Here is a 26518-nt window from a genome sequence, read left to right as displayed (position 1 = left end):
AGGTTAAGTAGATAGCCAGATTGTGAACCTAAGAGGTCTGACTCCAGAGCCTTGATTGAACTGCTTCAGAGTACAAAGACCTGTGTTTAAGTGTGTGCTAAAATTTATGAATTCTGAAGATCAAGATTAAAAAGTCCAGAAAGAGAACAAGTTATCAGCAAAAGCAAAAGAGACTGTCATCGGCATTCTCATCTGCAGCAGCTTAAGCCATAAAACTGGGAATACTTTATTACTGTACTACTTGAGATAAAAGGACCAAAACTTCTCTAATCAGCCAAAATTTGTATTTACCTATCTGGGTGAAACAGATTTGCTGATTAACACAGTTGAGCACCTAATCCCACCCACTATGTGATGAAAATACTCAAAGAAAAGAGAAATCTAATAGTATTTAATCTTGGTCTTTTCACATGCTATTTCTCCTGCCTGGAATAACTCTTCCCTTTCTTCACCAAATACCTCAGATTCTCTTAGAAAAAGTTATCTTTTTCCAGGAAATCTTTTGCTCTTCCAAAATGCTCCTGTAACACCCAGTACTTTCTTCATTTTAGCACTTAATCATAATATCTTACAATGACCTTCTATTTCCTTGTCTTATTTTCCCCGTAAGACTGTAAGCTCTATGAGGGCAGGGGCAGACCTGTCTTGTTGACAGTGGTAGCACCCACGCCTAGCACAATATCTGCAATATAGTAGGCTGATGGTGTGACTGAATGTTTATATGTAGTCCAAATTTGCAAATCTTTTTTGCCACTCAGATTGTTCTGGTAGCTATTCAGGGAAAGGAAAGCCTTAAGTTTTTCTTCAGTGGATACATAAAGTCCTATTCAGATAGACCTATCAGGTATGTATATGTTTCTGTATTCATCTCATGACTATTTTACAGAATTTTATTAAATTCACAAAATTTCTATGTAAATGAATGTATGAAAATCCACATAGATTCCATTTACACAGGTATATTTGCAATGCATTTTACCCATGTTTGCTTCACACTTCTGTTATTTTTGAAGAGCAAAATTAATAAGAAAGTATAAGGATGCATTTCCAAAGTTGGTTAAAATTGGTCAAAATTCAGATTGATGCTCTAAAAAATAGTATTAATTCTGTATTTTCTGTTTCTCTTCAGATTAAAGCTAAAATTATGACAAGGTTGAAAAGGTGAGTCCTCAAATACTTTAAATTTTATATTGAAGAACTTAAAAGCCTAGTATGTATAAGACAAATATTAACAATAATGTGAGATCTAAGATAGTGATTTTGTAACAAGTTATATAGTGTTACTCACACTTGCTTTATATGCTTAAAAATGTTCGATCATTAAAAATTTTGGAAAGGGAAAGAAAATATAATTGATACTCCCCTGACAGAAATCATGAGAAGCCATTTTATTTAATTATCTAAACTGAAAATGGGGAAATTATTTGCCTTTTATTTATAAGAAGATAAATTCATAAAGGGAGCTGAATTTGTGTTTTTAATGTTCCATTTCATCTATGTCCATATGAAATTTATTTAACTGGATTCTGATAATATATTCTTGTATTTAAAGCTATTTCAGAGATGCCTTATGAAGGTTTTGCACATTGATTTATGGAAGTGTTATCTTTCATATGTCCGAGAAACCAAGGGTAAACTACCAAGTTACAAGTAAGTGAAACCAGGATCTTAAGAATGCAAGTCATCTCCAGGCACACAGTTAATCCCACATAAACTCACACCTTCTGTTAGCTCCAGGTGGGAAGAAATATCAGGATTTGAAAAGTCAGGATTTTTTAAGAAATTAGTAACCTTGAAAAAAGTGCTTCAAAGAAAGTCACTGGCCATGAGTCTTACTCTGGAGAATTGAATCGCCCAAGCCCTTTCTATACTGAAACACTGTATATTTGCAACACCAAACCACTTTGTTGGCAGGCTTGTTGTCAAATTTTTTCAAAAACTATCTTCATACTTCTGCTAGTACCACTTTTGGCAGGTCAGGTCACAATGCAATGTGCTACTTAAGTGATCTAAGGGGTCTCTGACAATTATAGTGATCTAAGGGGTCTCTGACAGTTGTATTGTGAAGTTACCATCCCCACTGCAAATTATACCCACCTCCCCATCTTTGCCAAATCTAAATAATAGACCTTCTGAGGTGCCATTTTTCTATGTAACTAACAGGCAAGTTATGTCTATTACTAAAATTCTGTCTTTATTGTCTTTTCCTGATTATATTTCTTGCTATGATTTTTGTGTTTTGAGACAGTTTCAGCTCTGTCGTACAGGCTGGAGTGCAGTGGCACAATCACGGGTTCACTGTAACCTCAACCTTTCGGGCTCATGCGATCCTCCCACCTCAGCCTTCCAAGTAGATGGGACTACAGGCACGAGCGGCCACACTTGGCTGATTTTTTTTCTATTTTTTTGTAGAGATGGGGTCTCCTTATGTTTGAGACTCCAAACATAGCGGGGTCTCAAGTGTAGGCTAATGTTCCTAGGTTGGTCTCAAACTACTGGGCTCAAGCAGTTCTCCTGCCTCAGCCTCCCAAAATGCTGGAATTATAGGCATAAACCACAACACCTGGTCTGTTTATACTTTATTGTGTTATATTGAAGTGGAAGTTCTTTTTCCCTAATGTACCCTTTACATTTTAACATAAGTAGCATTTTAATAAAACTATACTTTCCAGATTTCTACATTTTACTTTAGAGCTAATAGATCTTCAGACTTAATGTATCATTAATGAGAGAACCTCAGATTTCCACATTTGAATCTGCTATGTATAGAATTATGCAACTTAAAGGATATAAAGATAAGTAAGACATGAGCCTTATTTTTGATAAACTCACAAGCAGTAGATAAAGGAAACAATTTATGATATTGACAAGCTTAACATCAAATAATGACTTTATATACTTACAAAGATGTCTTTAATTTTTGTTTATAGAAAATGTTCAAATGTTGTTCTGATCCTGTATCAGAAGCTACGTTTTACTTATAAGTACATTATTTATTTATTTATTTATAGAGACGACTTTATTTATTTATTTATTTATTTATTTATTTATTGAGACGAGGTCTCACTGTGTTGCCCAGGCTTGTCTCCAACTCCTGGCCTCAGATGATCCTCTTGCCTTAGCCTCCCAAAGCATTGAGATTACAGGAGTGAACCACTACACCTATCTTCAAATAATAATTTATGTTTCATTTTTTTTAGAGACAGCATCTTGCTCTGTCACCCAGGCTGATGTGTAATGGTACATTCATAACTCACTGTAACCTTGAAATCCTGGGCTGAAGCAATCCTCCCACCTCAGCCTTCTGAGTAGCTAGGATTACAGGTGCACACTACCATGCCCAGCTAATTTTTTTAATTTTTATGTTTTTAGAGACTGGGTTTTGCTATGTTGCACAGGCAGGTCTTGAACTCCAGGTCTCAAGTGATCCTTCTGCCCTGGCTTCCCAAAGCAATGGGATTACAGGCATGAGCCACCATGTCTGGCCTAATTGTAGATAAATTTTAATAACAAAAGAATTTAAAAACCACGTCTTTCATGTTCATTTCAGAGAAAAAATGGCTCAAGCATATGACTTTGCACTGGATAAAATTGGAATGGAAATTATGTCCTATCAGGTAGAGTTAAAACTTTTTAATATATGCACTTCAATGTGAAAATACCAAGAAAGATAATTAACATTTTATTTTTATTTCTTAGATTTGGGTGGATTACATCAATTTCCTAAAAGGCGTGTAAGTATTTGTGTGTATATATACATACATATATATATATATATGTATATATATACAGTTGATTTAGCTAAAATATAATTTTTAGTTCTTTCAGAAATCTCCATACTATTTTCCATAGAGTTGTTCTTTGGGTAGATAGCCAGTAGTGAGATTGCTGGGTTGAATGAGATTTAGCTATAATATAATTGATGGCATTTCTTATACAATCTCAGGGAAGCTGTAGGATCGTATGCAGAAAATCAAAGAATAACAGCTGTCCGAAGAGTTTATCAACGAGGTTGTGTTAATCCGATGATCAACATTGAACAACTCTGGAGAGACTATAACAAGTATGAAGAGGTAAATTAGGTCAGAGTAGTTGTTTATTATAAACCAAGCCATTTTAATTTTTATGCATTGTGGATTTGTAGATTATAGTCTTTCTATATCAGTGTTATACATTTCTTTATTGATTGTAATGAAAGCACTATAATGTTTTTGCAAGGTTTTGAGAGTCTCCATATTAGTGTTATTTTTTAGAGGATACTCTGAATAACAATAGTTCTTATAAAACTATTTTTATTCCGCACTAAGCCATATCCACACATTCATACACACACATACATATTGCCATTGACCTATAAAACAGTACCTTTTGGGAATTATGTTTCCAATAGTACCTTTTGGGAATTATTTTTTAGTTGCTGTGCATCTCTATCACCTGATTACAGTGATGTGATTATTGGTTTGAATTTGTGAGGTGTGTGACTACAATCCAAGATCTTTGTGTTATTGGTATCTGCTTTTAATAACTGAGCTAATCAATCTGAATACATAAATACACATGCCAAGTAAGCTCTAGCGTTAAAAGGAAGTTCCTTAGCTGGGCATGGTGGCTTACACTTGTAATCCCAGTACTTTGGGAGGCCGAGATAGAAGGATTGCCTGAGCCCAGTAGTTTGAGACCAGCCTGGGCAAGATAGTGAGACCCCATCTCTAAAGAGAAAAAAAGGAAGTTCTTCGTATGTATATTGTGATTTCGAAGAACTATATAAGCTAGTGAAATTGTTCCCTCACAGGCATCAGCTGTGGTTTTCAAACTTTATGGTTTTTGGATTTTAAAAATTATTGAAGATCACAATAATTTTTTATTTTTATTTTTTTGAGACAGGGTCTTACTCTGTCACCCAGGCTGGAGTGCAGTGGCACAGTCGCAGCTCATTGCAGTCTCAACTTCCTGGGCTCAGGTGATTCTCCTACCTCAGCCTCCCAAGTAGCTAAGACTACAGGCATGCGCCACCACTCTCAAGCTAATTTTTTGTAGAGATGGAGTTTCTCCATGTTTCTCAGGCTGGCCTTGAACTCCTGAGCTCAAGCAATTCGCCCACCTTGGGCCTCCCAAAACGTTGAGATTACAGGCACAAGCCACCATGCCTGACCAAAAACTGTATTTTCCAAAACAAAAAATGTAGTTAGAAGAGTGGCATTATTTTATATTTTCACAAATCTCTTTCATGTCTAGTTTAATAGAAAACAGCTGGATTTTCATATCTGCTTCCATTCAGTGTGTTATATACTAAATGTCACGTAGCCTCTGTAAAACTCCTGTATTTTTATGAGAGACGCAAATAATGTCTTAGTATTATAACGACAACTATTTTGATCTCATGGACTCCCTGAAAGGGTCTTAGAATCCTTGGAGTACTCACTGAGTGGTAATGTTTATCTTTCCTTGCTACTTCTGTTTGTCTCTTTGAAAAGTGTTATACAACAGAACTAGTTAGAAAAGGGCTATTAGCCAGGTGTGATGGCTCATGCCTGTAATCCCAGCACTTTGGGAGGCTGAAGTGGGAGCACTGCCTAAGACCAGGAGTTTGAGGCCAGCCCAGGCAACATAGCAAGACTATGTCTTAACAAAAAAAAATTTTTTTAATGAGCCAGACCTGGCAGGACACACCTGTAGTCCTATGTCAGGAGGCTGAGGCAGGAGGATTACTTGAGCCCAGGAGTTCAAGGTTCCAGTGAGTTAGGATGGCGCCACTGCACTCTAGCCTGGGTGACAGAGGAAGACTCTGTCTATAAAAAAGAAAAGGGGCTATCAAAGTCAAACCATGGCTATTCACCCAGATGAATCTACTCTTTTTTTTTTTTTTTCTTTTTTTTGAGACGGAAGTCTCACTCTTTGTCGCTCAGGCGGAAGTGCAATAGCACTGATCTCGGTCTCACTGCAACCTCTGCCGCACCAGTTTCAAGCAATTCTCCTGCCTCTGGCTCCCAAGTGGTTGGATTACACGACGCCACCCACACCAGCTAATTTTTTGTTATTTATTAGTAGAAACGGTGTCTTCACCATCTTGGCCAGGCTGATCACGAACTCCTGACCTCAAGTGATCATCCCAACTCCGGGCCTCCAAAGGCTAAGATTACAGATCAGCCATGTCATTTTTTTTTTTAGTAGAATCTACATAAATATTGACCCTTTTCAAATTATTCTATCTTTAAAAGTTCCTGATAAATAGGAAACTTACTGCAGCTCATAAGAGTAAGCACATCCTCTTAATCTTTGAATGTATAATTGATTCAAACCTTTTTTTTCCTGTTTTTCATTGGCTGTATGAACCTTTATAACAAGAAATCTTTTAAATAAAGAATTTAAGTTATTTAGTAATGAATACATTAACTGTATTATGCTAATTTTTAAGGAAACTATACTTAATTTTAAAATATTTTTGTTTTTTCTAGGGTATCAATATTCATTTAGCTAAAAAAATGATTGAAGATCGGAGTAGAGATTATATGAATGCTAGACGTGTAGCAAAGGTATGGAATTCCATCCATCTATTTTAATGATTATTATGAATCTGTTGTTTACAGCAGAGCTTTCCCTGTCTGGTATTACTCTTGATACTTTCAATCATTAGCAATCTTAACAGCAATTAATTGTAAAGTCTGAGGAGATGACATATTTGAAATGAAATATCTCTTTGTACGAACAAAATATAATAAATTGGGTTTAGAAGAAATTATTTTTTAAACTATGGAAACAGGACATAGAGACAAGACTCTACTTAGAATTGATGAAGTAATTCTTTTCCCTCTCTTATTTGGGTTTGTCTGAATATTGTATTATTCTGTGATCTAATAACATAGCTCGCAGTGACACATTTTGATTGCGTGCATACCTTTCTATTCATTGACACTCTTAGAAGTTAGGAAAAATAGCCTATTAATATAAACTACTGAAATTTTAGAAGACAGTTTCTCCAAAGATGGCAATAATAAATGCCACCAGATCTTCAATTCTATTGATCTGTCAACTCTTATATCCTGTAAAGTAACCTTCTAGATCACTTATAGAGAGGGCTCCTGGGAATCTGTTCTTGAGTGGTAATACTCTCATCTTTCTCTCTACTCTTAGTTTTCAGATTATATTAACAAAGTGGTATTTGGAAAAAGTAGGCATTTTGAACAGTCTTCCAAACTGATCTACCCCATCCCCCATACATCTGAGTTGTTCCTGGCTCACCAAAGAATTCTAAATGCTTGTTGTCTAGGAATATGAGACAGTAATGAAAGGCTTGGACCGTAATGCTCCCTCGGTGCCTCCTCAGAATACTCCTCAAGAAGCTCAACAAGTAGATATGTGGAAGAAATATATACAGTGGGAAAAGAGCAACCCTCTTCGTACAGAGGATCAGACCCTTATAACAAAAAGAGGTAACAAGATTAACCCTCATGACTTCAATTACATGTATGTTAGGCCACTTGGTATCCCCATATGTTACTAAAACTTTTTTACCCATAATCTTTTTTTCTTTTGTTCTTCAGATTCAATAATTCCTATAGATGTATCTCCATATTCACTGAACCTTTGTTTTCATCATATGCAGTCTGCAATTAAGCACATCCAGTGAATTCTCTATTTCAGATACAATATTTTTCAGTTCTATAAATTTCCATGTTAGAAATTTTTTATTTTTTATAGTTCTTTTTTATGGTGTCCATTTCTTAGTTGAGATTCCTTGTGTGTTCTTTACCATCTTTTTCTTTATATCTTTGAACATATTTATAACAGTAGTTATAAAGTCTTCATCTGCCAATTCCAACATCTGGGCCTTTCAACCACCATGGAGTTTATTTTCTTTGATTGTTTTTTCTCTTGATTGTGGTTTACATTTTCCTATTTCCTGTTCAAATTTTTTCTTTTAGATATTGTACGAATGTACAAATGAAACATTGTAAAGACTCTAGATTCTGTCATCTTCCTCTGAAGAATGTTTTTTTATTTTAGCAGGAAGTTAAGTATTACTGTCAGATTACTTGGACTTTGTGGAGGCTTGGTTTTATACTATGAAGACAGATCTGTTTTAGTTTTACCCTTAATCTCAGATTAAATACTTTATTCTTGGGACATAGTCTTTACTCCTAAGACAATGAAAAGTCTAAAGTATTTGCCCCAACCATCTAATCGGATGGGACTCAGATTCTAAACTTCATCTCCCTTAGTTGCTGAGGTATCTATTCAACTCTTTCCACCTTCCAGCTTTGTTTTCTGCTGGTCTGGTTGTATCCTTTCCTGTGTATGTACATTTTAGGGATCAGGTGAGGATTTGAGAACATTTATGCCCAGATTTTCAGGCTCTGGCTTTCTCCTTTTGGGGATGTCTCCCCTCAATTTCTAGCTGCTCTCATAGGCCAGAACTCCATGTTACTTCAGGACAGTACAACTGCAGCATTTGACTTGAGTTCTAGCTATCCCAGAAGTGCACGACATGGGCATGCGCTTGAAGGGAAAAGCCATATTAAATGTGGATTTCACCTAGTGTTGTTCTACCTTTTTAAGGGCTCAATCTCCTGATTTCTGCTTCTTTTGGTCATTTCCAGTACCTTTAGATAGTTGCTTTTGTATTTGTGTTTGTTTATAATTTTTACTTGCTGAGGGTTGGTCTGATACAAACTACTATGCCAGTGCCAGACTCTTAATTTGGAGCTTTATGAATTCCTCAATAGTGGCTTGCTGTCTTACTTGTAGGTCTTTGCAAATATTGTTTCCTTTGCCTACTCCATTTTTGTATCTATTCCATACACCACTTCATTTATTTGCCTCTGACCAGCTTCATCCCTTCTTCAGGTGTTGTGTTACATGTCAGTTCCTTAGCAAAGCCTTTCTTGAGTCCCTAAACTATGTTAAGTCCTCCTGCTGTAAGTTTTCAGAGTACACTCTATACTTTCATCATTATAATACTTTTCGTCTTTGCTTTCTGTCTATCCTCCCCATATACTGCAGACTTCTTGAATATAGGAAGTCTTATTCACTTGTATATTCACAGTGCCTTCCACATTCCCTGTCATATAGTTGGTGCTTGATAAGTATTAACTTAGGCTGGGTGCAGTGGCTTACATCTGTAATCCCAGCACTTTGGGAGGCTGAGGTGGGAGGATTGCTTGAGCCCAGGAGTTCAAGACAAGCCTGGGCAACATGGTGAAACCCCGTCTCTATACTACAAGATTTTTATTTTTTTATTTTATTTTATTTTTTTTTTTGAGATGGAGTCTCACTCTATCACCCAGGCTGCAGTGCAGTGGCGCGATCTCCGCTCACTGCAAGCTCGCCTCCTGGGTTCACGCCATTCTCCTGCCTCAGCCTCCCGAGTAGCTGGGACTACAGGCGCCCGCCACCACACCCAGCTAATTTTTTGCTTTTCAGTAGAGACAGCGTTTCACCATGTTAGCCAGGATGTCTCGATCTCCTGACCTCGTGCTCTGCCCGTCTTGGCCTCCCAAAGTGCTGGGATTACAGGTGTGAGCCACCGCACCCAGCCACAAGATTTTAAAAAACAAGCCAGATGTGGTGGCACACATCTGGTCCCAGCTACTTGGGAGGTTGAGGCAGGAAAATCACTTGAGCCCAGGAGGTAGAGGCTGCAGTGAACCATATTTGTGCCACTCCACTCCAGCCTACGTGACAGAGACCCTGCTTCCAAAAATAAAAAAAATTAATAAGTGATGGATAGATGGAGGGAGCTTAGATGGATGATGGTTTTTATTTCTAATTGTCATTGATTCTTGAGGATCCTAATTTGGTTATGATACTTATATTGATAGTTTTACAAATAATAATTATTTTAATTGAATGTTGTTTGTTAATTTCTTCCCTTAGTTATGTTTGCTTATGAACAGTGCCTGCTTGTGCTGGGCCATCACCCTGATATTTGGTATGAAGCTGCCCAGTATCTTGAGCAGTCAAGTAAACTGCTTGCAGAAAAGGGAGTAAGTGTTCCTTCCCTATCCCCACTTTGATATTTTTGTGGTTTTGATATAGCAATGATTTACTGAAAAATATAACTGAATTTTGGTAGTAAAGCATAAGTATTGAAAATTTAAGCTTACATTCATATGAATCTTAGTGACACTCATATAATTAAACCTCCTTAAAATTAAAATAAACTGGCAGTTTTTTAACATATTAAAGTGATGAATCATTTAGAGTACTTGCATGGTTATTTTGTAAGTTAAACTACTGAAGGGAGTTTTTGGAATTTTTTTAGAATCCAGAAATGCATATGTGTTTATGTATGTTTGTGTGTGAATACACATATGTGTGTGTACATACATGTATGCTTTCGTAGACACATATAAGTAAATAAAATAGATGTAACTATTAATTTTATTCTCTCACAACTATATTAGAATTATTGAAGATGAGCTTTCTTTTTTTTCTCCTAGGATATGAATAATGCCAAATTATTTAGTGATGAAGCTGCTAATATATATGAAAGAGCCATAAGCACTTTATTGAAGAAGAATATGCTTCTTTATTTTGCATATGCAGATTATGAAGAGGTAAGTAAAAATGTTTAGAGCCTTCTTATAATTCAATTTTTTACTGCAAGACTGAACTTTTTTTCTGGCTGGTTGTTTGCCAGGCATACTGCTTTTGGTAGACAGAGATGATGCCAAATGAACAGTTATTAGTTGTCAGCTTATACTATATTTATGCTCAATGGAGATGCCATTGGGGGTGGGAGGTTATAGCCTTTGGACTCCTTAGAGCTCAAATCCTGCGTATTTATGACCATATGTTGATACTCACTTCTTCTCTAACACCTTAGAGTCGCATGAAGTATGAAAAGGTTCACAGTATATATAACAGACTTCTGGCAATTGAGGATATTGACCCCACCTTGGTGAGTAACTTTACAGATCTCTTTTTTCCTACCTTTGCAGTCTTACCTAACAAAAAATAATTTAAATTTATATACAGTAAAATTCACTGTTTTTGTTGTATAGTTCTATGAATCTTGACAAATAACATTGAGTCATGGGATTACCACCACAATTAAGATAGAAAACACCTCCACCATCCTCCAAAAATTCCCCCTTGTGACCCTTTTGTAGATATAACCCTTCCCTCTGCCCTTACCTCTGACAATTACTGATCTGTTTTCTGCTAGAATTTTTCTTTTTAATGCAGCAGTAGAAAATAGATACAGAGGCACTTTCTCTAACACTTTCTTTGTGATCATGGTTTGAAGCCACTATGCCACAGAATTGTTGCTTAATAAATATTTCTTTTTAAATGAGGCAGGAGAAACCAACATCCTGGGAAGAAATTAGATTGAAACTCACTTTATTCTAAATCCTGCTCTATCATAGTGGTTTTCAAAGCCCCAAGTGCAAAAGTGCAGTTGTGCTCTCCCATTGGGAGAGGAAGGGGACAGGCTTGTGGGTGTGTCTTTAGACCGTCTGCCTCAAGTCAATTATAGCTACACTACTTTTTCTTGTTAATGATTTATATTGGGATTCCACTGCTATAATTCCTACATTTATTCATCATCTTATAATTAATTCCACAAACATATCTAGCAAATATATTGAAGTCTATGCATTGTGCTAGACTCCAGCAACATAATGACAAACTAGATAAAATTCCTTTTCTTGAGGAACTCATAGTTCATCCATCCATCCATTCATCCATTCATCCATCCATCAAAACTGGATAACATAGCTAGACATTATCAAAACTGAGCAAACCAGGACCCTACTAATTAGTCATTTGTTCACTAAACAAAACTGCATATTCATGATGTGCTGGACATTCTGTAGGTGCTGGGTATAAAATGGCTCATCGTTTATCCATGAAGTTCTATTATATGTTGTTTGGAAAATAGAGTAGTGGGCTTTTAAAAAGAAACCAAGAAAATATGAAGTTAAACATGTATTGCAGGCTGGGCGCGGTAGCTCACACCTGTAATGCCAGCACTTTGGGAGGCTGAGGCAGGTGGATCATGAGGTCAGGAGATCGAGACCAGCCTGGCCAAAATGGTGAAACCCCGTCTCTACTAAAAATACAAAAATTAGCCGGGTCTGGTGGCGAGCGCCTGTAGTCCCAGCTACTTGGGAACCTGAGGCAGGAGAATGGCTTGAACCCGGGAGGTGGAGGTTGCAGTGAGCCAAGATCGTACCACTGCACTCCAGCCTGGGCAACAGAGCGAGACTCTGTCTCAACAAAAAACATGTATTGTAAAACATGCTTGTATTAAACCAACTCTTGAGTTTTTTAAATATTGTCATTGATTAATGGAGTATGTTCTAGTAGTGTCACACTTTTCACTCTTAAACTTTACATATTCTAGAATTAGATAATGGTAATGATTGCACAACCTTGTAAATATATTTAAAACCACTGAATTGTAAAGGGTGAATTTTGTGGTATGTGAATTATATCTCAATAAAAAACAAATTAATTTGCATGCATCTCTTAATACCAGAAAAAAATTCGCTTGTGGATTTAAATAGAATATTATCTAAATTCCTACTTTCTAATTTATTGGGTATTAAGGATTGCTTTCTTATACAGGAAACATACTGCCTAACTTATAGAACACAAATACTTTCTTTTGCATAGGTATATATCCAATATATGAAATTTGCACGGAGAGCAGAAGGCATCAAATCTGGAAGAATGATATTTAAAAAAGCAAGAGAAGATACCAGAACCCGCCACCATGTCTATGTTACTGCAGCACTCATGGAATATTACTGTAGTAAGGTAAATACTGAAATAACAGTGTAAAGGTAAAACAACTTCCTTCATCTGAGGTTTGTAAAAGGTGGTTTTAGCTTCTGTCATTAAGCTTTTATTGCTCCATTTTGTAAAGGCAGTCTAAGTGTATCTGTGTAAAATTATATGGAGCATCATCCAAATCCCCAACTGCCTGCTAATTTATGCTTTATTAATCACTATATTTCTAATTCATGCTTTACTAATCATTATATTAATGACTAGTGATTTCTAATCACTAAACTCCTTTGAATAGTTTCTAGCTCAGCAATTTTTACTTAACATGATTTTGTTTTAATTCTTATGTATTTTGTCATATTTAGGTGTAATTTTAATATTCTTTTAAGTATTTTATCTGACATTTCATGGAAATCTGTACTTTATTTTCTTTACTTGTAGGACAAATCTGTTGCCTTTAAGATTTTTGAGCTGGGGCTAAAAAAGTATGGAGACATTCCAGAGTATGTCCTGGCCTATATTGACTATCTTTCTCACCTCAATGGTAGGTTGATTCTAGAATCTATAATGGTTACTTAATATTAAACCATCTGAAATTATGTTGCTAGATTTCTTCCTTCTTGAATGTATTATAATTTTGACATAGCAGACAGGCACTTGTTAGGCACTCAAGAAATACTTGAGTATAACCATGAATATATTTACTGAGCAATGGTAGATGCTTTTTGACTTTGCAGAACTGTCTTTACAGTAAAGTAGCATCAGTAGTGGGATAAAGCTTCAAAGTCAGAGTCAGGAGACATAGAGTTGTTTATATTCATCTCTGATGACTCTGGGCAAATCATCTCCTGTTTCCTGGAAGGAAAACAAACAAACAAAAAACCCTCTAGCCAACAAAACTCAAACTCAAAAGATGCCCAAATAGTAAAGTAGAACACTTTGAGGGTACTGGGGAAAAGATTCAAAAGAAACATTTTGGTTTTAGTGTTTATTTCCCTATTCTGTTGTGTGAATAACACTGGCCATCCTTTACTGAGTTCCTACCGTGTACCAGGCACTGTGCTAGGTAATTCATATATGTATATCATTTAGTCTAGTTAACTGCAGTCCACAATATGTAATTTCTTAACAAAAAAAGATGTAGTATAAAAGTTGGTTTTTTAGTCTCAGATACTTGGAAGGATCACTTGAGCCCAGGAATTGGAGATTGCAGTGAGCTGTGATCATGCCACTGTACTCCATCTAGCCTGGATGACAGAGCAAGACCTTGTCTCTAAAACACATTTAAAATAAACGAATAGACCAGGCATGGTGGCTCACGCCTGTAATCCCAGCACTTTGGGAAGCCGAGGCAGGCAGATCACCTGAGGCCAGGAGTTCGAGACCAACCTGGCCAACATGGCGAAATCCCGTCTCTACTAAAAATACAAAAAATTAGCTGGGCATGGTGGCAGGCGCCTGTAATCCTAGCTACTGGGGAGGCTGAGGCAGGAGAATCGCTTGAACCCTGGAGACAGAGGCTGCAGTGAGCCGAGATCGTGCCATTGTACTCCAGCCTGGGCAACAAGAGCAAAACTCTGCCTCAAAAAAATAATAATAATAAATTAATAAATTAATAAAAATAAATACATCACTAAAAGTTGACTTAAAGAAATATGCAATTATGTGTCATGTAAATGATTATAGAATTAGATATCATAGGTATAAATCAGTAATTTTAATATTTCAGAAAAGAGCATTCTATTTATTTAAATAATATAAAAGAATAAAACTGAAATATGATTTTGTATTTCAGCTTAATGATTCTACATTCTGGGAAAAAGACTTAACTCCAAAAAATGAGATAGTGGGGCATTTAATATTCCTCATCAATCTTAAATTGCTTTGCCTGATTTTTTTTAGAATAGTTAGTAGTATGTATATTTTTATTTTTTTAAAATGAGGATATCTGGTGTTAGGATTATTGTCTTCCAAAGTCAGTATCTTAGATGATTCTTTCATTCATCTATCCGTCCATGAAACATGTATTCATTACCTTCTGGTTACTAGGGTCTGGGAATACAAAGATGAATAGGATTCACCAGAACATTTTTGTGGGGGAATCCAATGTGTAAATATAATTGCATCATCATTTGATGGTTCATTGTAGCATAGTTCTGAGGTTAGGTGTATAATCTTAAATTTCAGTTTTCTCACCTGTAGAATGGTTATAATAAGAATACCTTTCATAGGATCGTTGAGAGGGTAAATGAGTTTTTGCATGTGTTTCACTTACATATAGAATGTTGTGGTTATTCCATAAATGTTAACTATTTATGATGAGGGTGGTGATCATTAAAAATGTGCTAAATACTGTAATAGATTCCTGAATGAAGTACTGTGGAAGCACAGAGAAGAGAGTATAATTTAAGTTATAGAGCTATGCTGCACAATTATGGTAGTCACTACACTATTAGGTATTGAGAACTTGAAATGTGACTAGCCTGGGCTGGGTGCGGTGGCTCACGCCTGTAATCCCAGCACTTTGGGAGGCCGAGGCAGGCAGATCACAAGGTGAGGAATTCCAGACCAGCCTGACCAATATGGTGAAACCCCGTCTGTACTGAAAAATATAAAAACTAGCCAGGCATGGTGGCGTGCACCTGTAGTCCCAATTACTCGGGAGGCTGAGGCAGAGAATCGCTTGAACCTGGAAGACAGATGTTGCAGTGAGCCAGTATTGCGCCACTGCACTCCAGCCTGGGTGACAGAGCGAGACTCCATCTCAAAAAAGAAAAAAGAAATGTGGCTAGGCCAAAATGAGTTGTGGTGTAAATGTGTAACTACATACCAGAATTCAAAGACTTAGGACAAAAAAAAAAAAAAGTGAACTATCTTAACAATTTTTCATATTGATTACATGTGGAAATGATAAGATTTGGAAGTATTTGGTTGATTAAATATATTAATTTCACCTATTTTTACCCATTTTTATTAAATTGCACATGTGGCTTGTATTATATTGCTGATGGACAGCAGTGTTCTAGAAGGTGTCATAGACAAGGGCACATGAGTTGTATTTTGAGACATGAGTGGTAGTTACCCAGGTAAAGAAAGATAAATGCATTATTCCGGGCAGAGAGCACAACATGTAGGCAGGCAGTGTGAAAGTTCTGTGGAATGGTAAAAAGTGTGTCTGGAGCAAAGCTTGGGATAAAACAGAAAAAGATAAAATGTAGATTTGTTTAACATTTTTTAAAGTATAATATGTTAAATTGAAGATAGAAGCCACAAAAATAGTGCCATCTTCTTTGGTTTAATATATTTAATTTCTTGGTTTTATTTTGCATATGGACATGTAATAAACTGAATAACTGCCCTCAGGCAATAAAAAACAACTCCTCTGCTGGGTTAATTTTTCTTTTGAACAGCTTCATTGAAGTATAATTTGTATACTGTAAGTCCATCCATTAGGTGTACAATTCAGTGGTTGTTAGTAGTAGATTCAATAGTTGTTGTTACTGTTAGATTCTTAAGTTTTAAAAGATAACTTAGAGTTTACCAAGAAGGCAAAAAGTGTCATCTTCCCACTTCCAGCTACAGAGGACCTCCTAAGACTCTTAAAATTTAATACACCTCTGTCAACAATTCTTAATTCATTTACATTTCCATATTTACCTGCCAACCTAGATATTGTACCTCTGCAAGAGTTAAAGTAGCTAAATATAGCGTAGTCCTGGTGCCTCAAAATAAAAAACTCAATTATTTCTAAGTTTGAGTTTGCCATCCTTCCACGTTCAATGTGTTTAAAAATAGCAGTAGTCTGACTAATGTCAGCAGATATGTACTTGTCATTATTTTTAAAAGGCAAATGGGATACCTGATTCAGACAGCACTGTTATAAATGGTTTTGCATTAGAACTGCAGTATAGTAGAGGAGGGCTGAACTAGAAGGGAAAAAAACATGGCTTCCAGTTACTGCTCTGCTACTCAATCACCAAGAGCCAGATCAAATCTCTTAATCTTCTGAAGCTCAAGTTTCCTCATCTATAAAAACCAAGTGTGATAATAGTTAACGTTTCTGCATAGGATTTTTGTAAGGATGAAGTGAGATAATGCATATGAAAATATTGTTGCATCGTAAAAGTGAATTTAAAAAAAAAACATTTAAAATATTTTTCAATATCCTAGAGGACAATAATACCCGAGTTTTGTTTGAACGAGTTTTAACATCTGGAAGCCTTCCTCCTGAGAAGTCTGGGTAAGCCATTGTGAAAAGTTGTTGGTCGGGTTCTAAAGACAGCTTTCTTACCTGAATTGTGTCTATGGGGTGAATGTTTGCTTGAGTATGAGTTTCAAGAGAAATTTCCTTTCCTTCTCAAGACTTATTTTACCTATCAGCTATACTTTTATACCTGTTTAAGATTATTTTTAAATTTCTGCACAGTGATTAGAATTGTTTTTAAGAGATGCCATAGCAATTTATTATCATCTTTCTTGTTTACTATATATCTCTAACCAGATTACAGGCTCATGCCTGTAATCCCAGCATTTTGGGAGGCCAAGGTGGAAAGATGACTTGAGCCCAGGAGTTTGAGACCAGCCTGGGCAACATAGTGAGACCCCGTCTATACAAAAAAAACTTTAAAAATTAGCTGGGTGTGGTGGTGCATGCCTGTAGTCCCAGATACTGGGAGGCAGAGGTGGGAGCAGGAGGATTGCTTGAGCCCAGGAAGTTGAGGCTCCAGTGAGCTATGGTCATACCTCTGCACTCCAGCCTGGGTGACAGAGTGAGACTCTGTCTGAAGAAAAAAAAAAACCCAGAGAGAGAGATGTGTGTATATATATGTATATGTATGTATGTGTGTGTATGTATACACATATATAATAGATATACAATACAATGTATATATACATACACACACACACACACACATATCTCCCTAGAAATTGATATTAACATGTTAGGCATTCTGAAATTTTCACCCCCCTTACTCAAAAGCAAAGACTCTTCTTGTATATTGAAAGTTTGTTTTACATATTATGTCTCTGACTTATGGTTTTGTCTCTGTTAGTTTTACCATACAGAGGAACAACATTGTGGATTGGTACAGTGGAAATATATTAAGGCTTTGCAGTCTTGTTCAATATCCAGCTCAGCCAACTAGATGGCAAATTTCATAGCTATACCAATCCTCATTTTCTTATTAACAATAATGTCTACCAGTGTAGGATTTTTTGTGATAGCCACACATCTGGTATATAAGAGGTACTTAATATATTACTTTAGTACAAAGGTGCATAGTGACATTTAAGCAGTCTCAGAGCATTAATCTTAGCTGTTAGAACAATGATGAGGCACCAGTTTGTCCCCAGTGATCCACATTAATGGGAAACAATAGAGTAATCATACTAGATTTTGGAGTATATTTTTATTCATATATTAGATGAAGAATGTATTCTACATTATAATTCCCGCCACTTAAACAAAATAATGAAGCCGCATTATTCAGGAGAAATTAGAAATCTGTCTAGGTTCCTTTTCCAACTCCTCCACCTAGAGTTTACCCTCTCTAAGGTAAGTCTCTCATGTTGACCACAAAGAAGAGGCTATATACTAAATAAGTAAAAACTCAAAAATGGGCTTAAATACTGAAGTGATAGGTTTATTATTTACTTTGAAATACTTAAGCAGGCCGGGCGTGGTGGCTCGTGCCTGTAATCCCAGCACTTTGGGAGGCCAAGGTGGGTGGATCACCTGAGGTAGGGTGTTTGAGACCAGCCTGGCCAACCTGGGGAAACCCCATCTCTACTAAAAATACGAATATCAGCCGGGCGTGGTCGCGGGCGCCTGTAATCCCAGCTACTTGGGAGGCTGAGTAACGAGAATTGCTTGAACCCGGGAGGCAGACGTTGTGAGTTGAGATCGTGCCACTGCACTCCTACCTGGGGACACAGAGTGAGACTCCATCTCAAAAAAAAAAAAAAAAAAAAAGAATAAGCATGAAGCAAATATGGCAAAATATTAGCAATATAGGTAGTGGTATATAGGTATTCATTATACTATTCTATTTTCTATAGTTTAAAATCTTTATAATAAAAGTCACTCTTAATAACTTACGGGAAAAGAGAGAGCTTAAGGCGTTTTTGTAAATGAACTGCCTGCCCTAAACCCAGAATAATTAAAGTATTAATTGTATTTCTTTTCTTGCAGAGAAATCTGGGCCCGATTTTTAGCATTTGAAAGTAATATTGGTGATCTAGCTAGTATACTCAAGGTGGAGAAAAGACGGTTTACAGCATTCAAAGAAGAGTATGAAGGGAAAGAAACGGCTTTACTAGTAGATAGATACAAGTTCATGGATTTATATCCTTGCTCTGCAAGTGAATTAAAAGCACTTGGTTATAAGGTATGTACTTAGGATCAAGATGTGGAATGTCCTCACTTTTCCAGTGTTTTAGAGGAGTTCATTGATAATCTGCACTCTAAATTCTGAGATGTGAATTAATCTAGTTTTAGAATAGATTTGCAGGAAGCAAGAAAAAAGTTCAAAGATTTTCCTTGGGTTTAGGAAATGCTGAGTGTCAGAGTAGCTGTACAAAATGAGAATTGAAATGGGATTTAATAGTTTCATTCTGTCCCTGAAATTGTCAGTGCCTTATATCTTATATCTGGTGGGCAAGATGGAGGGGGTGTGGAGGGAAGGAAAAACAAAAGAAAATCTGAATGTTACCTTAGTTATTACTTTTTTTCTAATAGTTCTCATCAAATTGATAAATATATTTTGACCGATTTCTTAAACCAAATATAGTTCCTGTTGCATATTTTGTAAGATATAATGAAGAAATATTACAGCTTATTAAATCCATAAAGTTCCTTGAGGGATTTGTATTCTTAAAACAGCACTCCTTCAGTGACCTTTGGGGGAATTAACTCATCTATGAATGGAACTCTTCTATAGAGACTACTGAGTCATAAGAAAACAAATCTGGCACCTGAACCTGTTCAGGCCACAGGGAGAGATTAATATTTACAAAGCCCCAGAAACATCCCTTGCTAAGAAAACCGTTACATCATCTCTTAATCTTTCTGTGACATGTGAACAAAGACTAAGATGGAAATTCACAGAGAAGTCCTTGGTTGATCTCTTTAAGCCAACCACCTTTAGGATGTTCCTGACCATCATTCTCCTTTTTCTCATAGCCCTCTTTTAGCCTGGGTCTTGCTCTGTCTGATCCAGATAAAATATTTTGAGAAAAAACTACCCATAATTGATATTCAGACATTTTTGTTAATGGAAGCCCTATTTCTGTGCCAGATGAAGATTCCTAGTATGAACCATAGGATTACTGCTCAGGGATAAGTTAGTTTCTTCTTCTAGTTTTAACTGCTTCTCAATGAACAGTCAAAGATATTTTAAGACTACAGTAAGTCCTTATTTAACATTACTGATAGGTTCTTAGAAACTTTGACTTTAAGCTAAATGATATGCAGCGGGTCCTCAAATAACGTTTTTGTGTTTAACATGGTTTTGTTATAACCTTGATAAGAAAAAAATTGGTTTTGCTATACATCGTTTCTCTCTCTCTCTTTTTATTTTTTTTGAGATGGTCTCACTCTGTCGTCCAGGCTGGAGTGCAATGGTGAGATCATGGCTCACTGCAGCCTTGTCTTCCCTGGGCTCAGGTGATCTCCTGTTTCAGCCTCCCAGGTAGTTGGGATTACAGGCAAATGCCACCACACCTGGCTAATTTTTGTATTTTTTTGTGGAGATGGGGTTTCACCATGTTGCCCGGGCTGGCCTCTAACTCCTAGGCTCAAAGGATCCACTTATCTTGGCCTCCCAAAGTGCTGGAATTACAGGCAGCAGCCATCACGCCTAGCCCATCATTTCTCTAAAAGTTGCAGTTTCCTAGAACCTATTAACAATGTTAAGTGAGGGACTTACTGTACTTTGTGCCATTGCTAGAAAAGGCTATTTCAACTTTTCCAAGATGAAAATGAAAATTAAGGCAGTTAATTAAAATAAAGATTTGCCAGGCATGGTGGCTCACGCCTATAATCCCAGCACTTTGGGAGGCTGAGATGGGTGGATCACTTGAGCCCAGGAGTTCAAGACCAGCCTGAGAAACATGATGAAATCCCATCTCTACCAAAAAAAGAGGGAAAAATACAACAATTAGCCAGGTGTAGTGGCACTTGCCGATGGTCCCAGCTATTCGGGAGGCCAAGGTGAGCCCAAGAGGGAAGCTGAGGCTACTTTAGTGAGCCATGATCAAGCCACTGCACTCCTGACTGGGTGACAGAGCGAGACCTTGTCTTAAAAAAATAATAATTAAAAAATATAAATAAACAGATAATAAAGATCTTATAGTGGCCAGATGTGGTGACTCACACCTGTAATCCCAGCACTTTGGGAGGCCGAGGCGGCTGGATCATCTGAGGTCAGGAGTTTGAGACCAGCCTGGCCAACATGGTGAAACCCACCCCGTCTCTACTAAAATGCAAAAATTAGCTGGGCTTGGTGGCGGGCATCTGTAATCCTAGCTACTCAGGAGGCTGAGGCAGGAGAATTGCTTGAACCCGGGAGGTTGTAGTGAGCTGAGATAGTGCCACTGTACTCCAGCCTGGGTGACAGAGTGAGACTCTGTTTCAAAAAAAAAATAGCAAGTATTCAGGAGTAGAATTACTTCCTGAATATGATGTTTTCCATCTTATATTTCTGTTTCTACTCTTGTTTTTTGGGGAAGGATTAATGTGCTTCTATGTGTTATGGTGAGTGGTATGGTGTATATGTATCTGTGTGAGAAAGATTTTTAAAAAGTGATACCTAATGTGCCTACCATTTAGATTTGCTTATATAATTAATACCAGATGTCACCAACTGCATTTCAACAAATTTTGAGAAAGTGGAATGCTTTTATATCCCTCGTTGGTGGCAAAAAGGGGTTATTTTGTTTCTAGACAGACAGAGTGACACTGGGTTGCCTGGAGCAGAGGAGCTCCTCTGAGATAGGGCCTCTGTTCATAGGTGACTGTATTGCTCCCTTTGGCATATCTTGTCTCAGCCCTGGCAGGGCAATGCTAGTGTACTAAAAGGAAGACTGTGGATGGATTTGAGGTCAGAGAGGCCTGCCCTCCCAATCCTCCTGTCTCTACTTATTAGCTGTGTGACCTGGGAAACAGCAAAACCTTTGTGAGCTTCAGTGCCTTCTATAACATGGAGAGTTACTATTTGCCTCATCAAAGAGAGAATAAATGTCTAAAATTGGCTGATGAATAGTGTCTGCTCAATAAATATTCCTTGTCCCCTGTAATAAATAGTACATTGGAAATAACTTTTCATTGCATTAGCAAAATCTTAACCTGTGTGATGCCTTCACAAAACAGGACGTCACTTAATCCAGCTTTGTTTAATGAAACTGATGTTCAATTCTAATGAGGTGTCAGAAGATCTAAAATCTTGAATTTTCCTCCAAATTATCCTGACCTCTACTTAGTTCCCAGTCTTATGACTACCCAAAGAAACTTGTATCTGTCCCACAAATGTCCTACCTGGCAACAATGAGTTTAATGACTTTTGACTTGTGTTGGGGTAAAGTTATAATACACTGAGTCTTAGAACCCAATAGCTTTCCTTGTTGAGTAACAATCTTTACCATCATTAGAGTCCTTGCTTATCCGTCTCCATTTTCTTCCTGTGGTTTTAACCCAGATATTCACACTGTATCCTCAAGGTTATGAATTGCACGATTATTCTCTAGTAGTCCCTTTTTCAGGTTTAGGATTCTTCTGTTCTGCATTTTCAGGATGTCTCCCGTGCTAAGCTAGCAGCTATAATTCCAGACCCAGTTGTAGCTCCTTCTATAGTGCCTGTTCTGAAAGATGAAGTGGATAGAAAACCAGAATACCCTAAACCAGACACTCAGCAGATGATTCCATTTCAGCCACGACATTTAGCACGTAAGCCATGACTTTAGATCCAGTACTGAGACCTCGGTTTGTTTGTTGATTTAAATCCAAAGTGTGGGGGTAAAGTGACATGGCCTCTCAATTGTGGGTTAATTATTAGACTTACGGTCACTATGACAAGTGATTTAGCTTTAATCTTTGAAATAGATTAACTAAGAATGTCCTAAAAACAAAACTTCAATGATCTAGATTCCAGGAACCCATTTTGGCAGTAATACTTGGTTTTGAGAAATGCTGCTATGCCCAGGTGCAGTGGTTTATGCCTGTAATCCCAGCACTTTGGGAGGCCAAGGCAGGTGGATCACCTGAGGTCAGGAGTTCAAGACCAGCCTGACCAACAGGGTGAAACCCTGTCTTTACTAAAAATACAAAAATTTTCTGGGCATGGTGGCACATGCATGTAATCCCAGCTACTTGGGAGGCTGAGGCAGCAGAATCACTTGAACCCAGGAGGTGGAGGTTGCAGTGAGCCCAGATCTTGCTATTGCACTCCAGCCTGGGTAACAAGAGCGAAACACTGTATCAAAAAAAAAAAAAAAAAAAAAAAAAAAAAAAGCTAAACAGCTTTTTACCTGAACAGCTGGAAACTTTCTTCACTGATACAATTTGGTTTCTTTACTTACTAATGGTTAGTAGCCTCTCTAGATTCTTTTTGAACAAAGCCCTTCTGATTAAATATGCTGTTGAATAATTGACTTGAAAAAGGATTGCTAAACAATTGACTTATGTAACTCAGAAACAGTCTTTGACAAAAACTGACTTTAGTTCAGTCCCCGATTGTCTTATACAAAGTCACTTGTCTACTTCTCTGCCTTGCAGTGGCCATGGCATTGAGACTGCTCTGTCTCACTCACTTTGGTTTGGTGAAGCCCTAAAAGTATTTTCAGTGTCCAGAACAAAGCAGCATAGACATGGAAGATCTTTATGTGCAAGTCACTTGATTTTAGCTCTGTGTAGAAATTCTTCCATCCCACTTGATTCATACTTTTCTTTTTCTCACAGCTCCAGGCTTACACCCTGTACCTGGTGGAGTGTTCCCAGTCCCTCCTGCAGCTGTTGTTTTAATGAAACTTCTCCCTCCTCCTATCTGTTTCCAGGTTTGTTCACTTATTTTCACGGTAGATACTGGCTCTGTGGGTTACAGTAATTGTGTATAAAGTTACTGCTATTTTAACTTGTCAGATTACTGGGATTAAAATTTATTCATGTCAAAATAGGGTCCTTTCGTACAAGTAGATGAACTGATGGAAATTTTCCGAAGATGCAAGATACCAAATAGTAAGTAACAGAAGCTCCATTTCAGAGTGTCATTCCACATTGTTGTCTCATAAGCAGTAGAGATTATTATTCTCTGCCACTGAAGTTTTTGAAACCAGCCAGCCAATTTGAAGTACAGTGAAACCCAGGAGTTACCCAAACCCTCTTTGGCAGAGAGAGGCTTATTCATATTGAATTCCACTAAGTAAAATGTCATAAAAGTTTATCTTTTCTATTCATGTGAACATGTACTTTGGCTTATGAAAATTATTAGTTTTAACAGCAGCTTTTGTCTTTTTCTTTCATTATTTAGTATCAGTAGTACTATCCATGTTTTGCTAAATTAGTAGGCTATGAAATGAACTATAAAGGGTCCACAGTTGAACATACATACCCTTTCATAGTGGAATATGTTTTTACGTTTTGTTGTTTTAACAGCTGTTGAGGAAGCTGTGAGGATCATTACTGGTGGGGCCCCAGAGCTAGCTGTAGAAGGCAATGGCCCTGTGGAAAGTAATGCAGTACTCACCAAGGCCGTCAAAAGGCCCAACGAGGATTCAGATGAAGATGAAGAAAAGGGAGCCGTTGTCCCCCCTGTTCATGATATTTACAGAGCACGGCAGCAGAAGCGGATTCGGTAGGGCTTAAATGCCTCTGCAGGAAACTCCTGTCCAGGATTCCTTTTGCCTCAAGTCGTATGTTTAAAAGAGACAACGCTTTGTTACAAGGTTCTTGGAAACAAAGTTGTATTGTCATTGGTGCCTCTATCATATGGTTCTTGAGAAAAAACAAACCAACCTGTGTGAATTTTAGAATATGGAACAGACCTATGCTCTAAGCAAAATTAGGTTTTCAAAAATGTGAGAACAATACAAAATGGCAGAACCACATTTTGTTCCCTCTTCAAGGGTGTCTTGTATGTGCCGCTTGAAGATTTGTGAGTTTTTCAACATTTTTATTGTTTTGTAAAAAACTGGATGGCTGGTATGTGGATTGTAAAGCATTTATCCACATTTCTGAAAGACATTGTCTTTGGTTTGCTTATTGTAGAGTCCGTGCCTTCGATGGGTTGTTTGTTTTGGGTATTGTATGGCAGAATGTAGAAATCCGTTTTGTAGTTTGAAATTTTAATAAAAGTCCTTTAAAAAATAAAAGGATTCAGAAACATCATGCTTCCTCTGCTCCTTTCAGATTTTATTTACAATAACTACTTATTTTATCTTTCCAATACCATTTAAAAATAAACGTCAGTACAAGGAAAAGTCATCTTGTATTTACTAAATGTATTAATCACACACCTGGTCTTTTTTGGTGCTAACTAAAAACATTTTTTTTTTGTTTTTTTGAGACGGAGTCTTGCTCTGCCGCCCAGGCTGGAGTGCAGTGGCCGGTTCTCGGCTCACTGCAAGTTCCGCCTCCCAGGTTTACGCCATTCTCCTGCCTCAGCCTCCCGAGTAGCTGGGACTACAGGCGCCCGCCACCTCGCCCGGCTAGTTTTTGTGTATTTTTTTAGTAGGGACGGGGTTTCACCTTGTTAGCCAGGATAGTCTCGATCTCCTGACCTTGTGATCTGCCCGTCTCAGCCTCCAACATTTTAGAAATCCTCAAATATGAATGCATTTGCTCCCCAGTAAATCTGAGGCAGATTAAGATCCTGTTAATACTTTTGTCTCTCTTGAAAGCAACCTAAGTGTGGAAATTCCTTTAACCACCTGCTGTCTTGTTCTCACATAGAGTGTCCCTTATCTGAATATACTTGGGACCAGAAGTGTTCAGGATTTTGGATTTGTTTAGATTTCAGAATATTTGCATCATGCTTACCAGTTCACCATCCCTAATCCAAAAGTCCAAATTCCAAAAAACTCCACTAAACATTTTCTTTGTGCATCATGTTGACACCCAAAAGGTTTTGGATGTTGGAACACTTTGGATTTCAGATTAGGGATACTCAACTTGAATATTTTCACACATGGCCAGTTCTCAAGAACATTCTTTTCCCCATGAGCTAAACATAGATAACATTAAGGAAAATGACATCTATTTAACTAAATTCTAATTACAGTGAGCAAAAACTTGTCATGCAAATTAAGTCCAAAGAAATAGACTGTGCTCTTTGGTAACATTACCTCCTCTTCTCATTACGAGTTAAAAACTAAAAGCAGGAAGGAAACAAAAAGGAGGGGAGGACAAGTATCATGGTTATGAAGAAATGGTCTTCCATATTAGAAACAATTTAGACAGTTCAGAATCTGAATTCAGATGTGATTAAATAATCTGACATTTAAAATCAGCTTCAAATGACCCACAAAAGTCTTACTTGTAAAAAAAAAAGTTACCCTGAATCATTTTCTCCTATAAATTTGTATGTAGCAAGGTTATATAAATTGGTCAAAAGTGTGTTTAGTTTCCAGTATTTTCCCATTAAAGCTAAAATCGCCTCTCAAAACAAAGTTAGCTGCCTCTAATTCAGACTTTCTTACCCTTTCAAGTATCACTTTCAAGTTGTGAGTTTTTTTAAACATCACAGTTACCATCAAAACTTAAGACACAAGTAGGCCAGGTGCGGTGGCTCAC

General features: G+C 37.2%; 1 protein-coding gene across 1 annotated transcript; it reads left to right on the top strand.

Annotated features, from left to right (window-relative positions):
- The first annotated feature begins 1129 nt into the window (after positions 1-1129).
- CSTF3 (cleavage stimulation factor subunit 3) lies at positions 1130-25109 on the top strand. Its single transcript, XM_017849697.1, has 18 exons — positions 1130-1161; positions 1553-1650; positions 3551-3617; positions 3700-3734; positions 3947-4073; positions 6456-6533; positions 7268-7430; positions 9874-9983; positions 10440-10556; positions 10826-10900; positions 12622-12765; positions 13177-13279; positions 16906-16975; positions 18929-19124; positions 22525-22678; positions 23690-23784; positions 23905-23965; positions 24383-25109. Exons 2-18 carry the CDS (start codon positions 1571-1573, stop codon positions 24583-24585), a joined length of 1878 nt encoding a protein of 625 aa, XP_017705186.1. The 5' UTR covers positions 1130-1161; positions 1553-1570; the 3' UTR covers positions 24586-25109.
- Positions 25110-26518: the final 1409 nt, after the last annotated feature.

This window comes from Rhinopithecus bieti, unplaced genomic scaffold, assembly GCF_001698545.2.
Source record: "Rhinopithecus bieti isolate Rb0 unplaced genomic scaffold, ASM169854v2 scaffold_32083, whole genome shotgun sequence".
NCBI lineage: Eukaryota > Metazoa > Chordata > Mammalia > Primates > Cercopithecidae > Rhinopithecus > Rhinopithecus bieti.
Note: the sequence above shows the minus strand (reverse complement) of the source record. Positions and strands in the feature narration are given on the sequence as shown.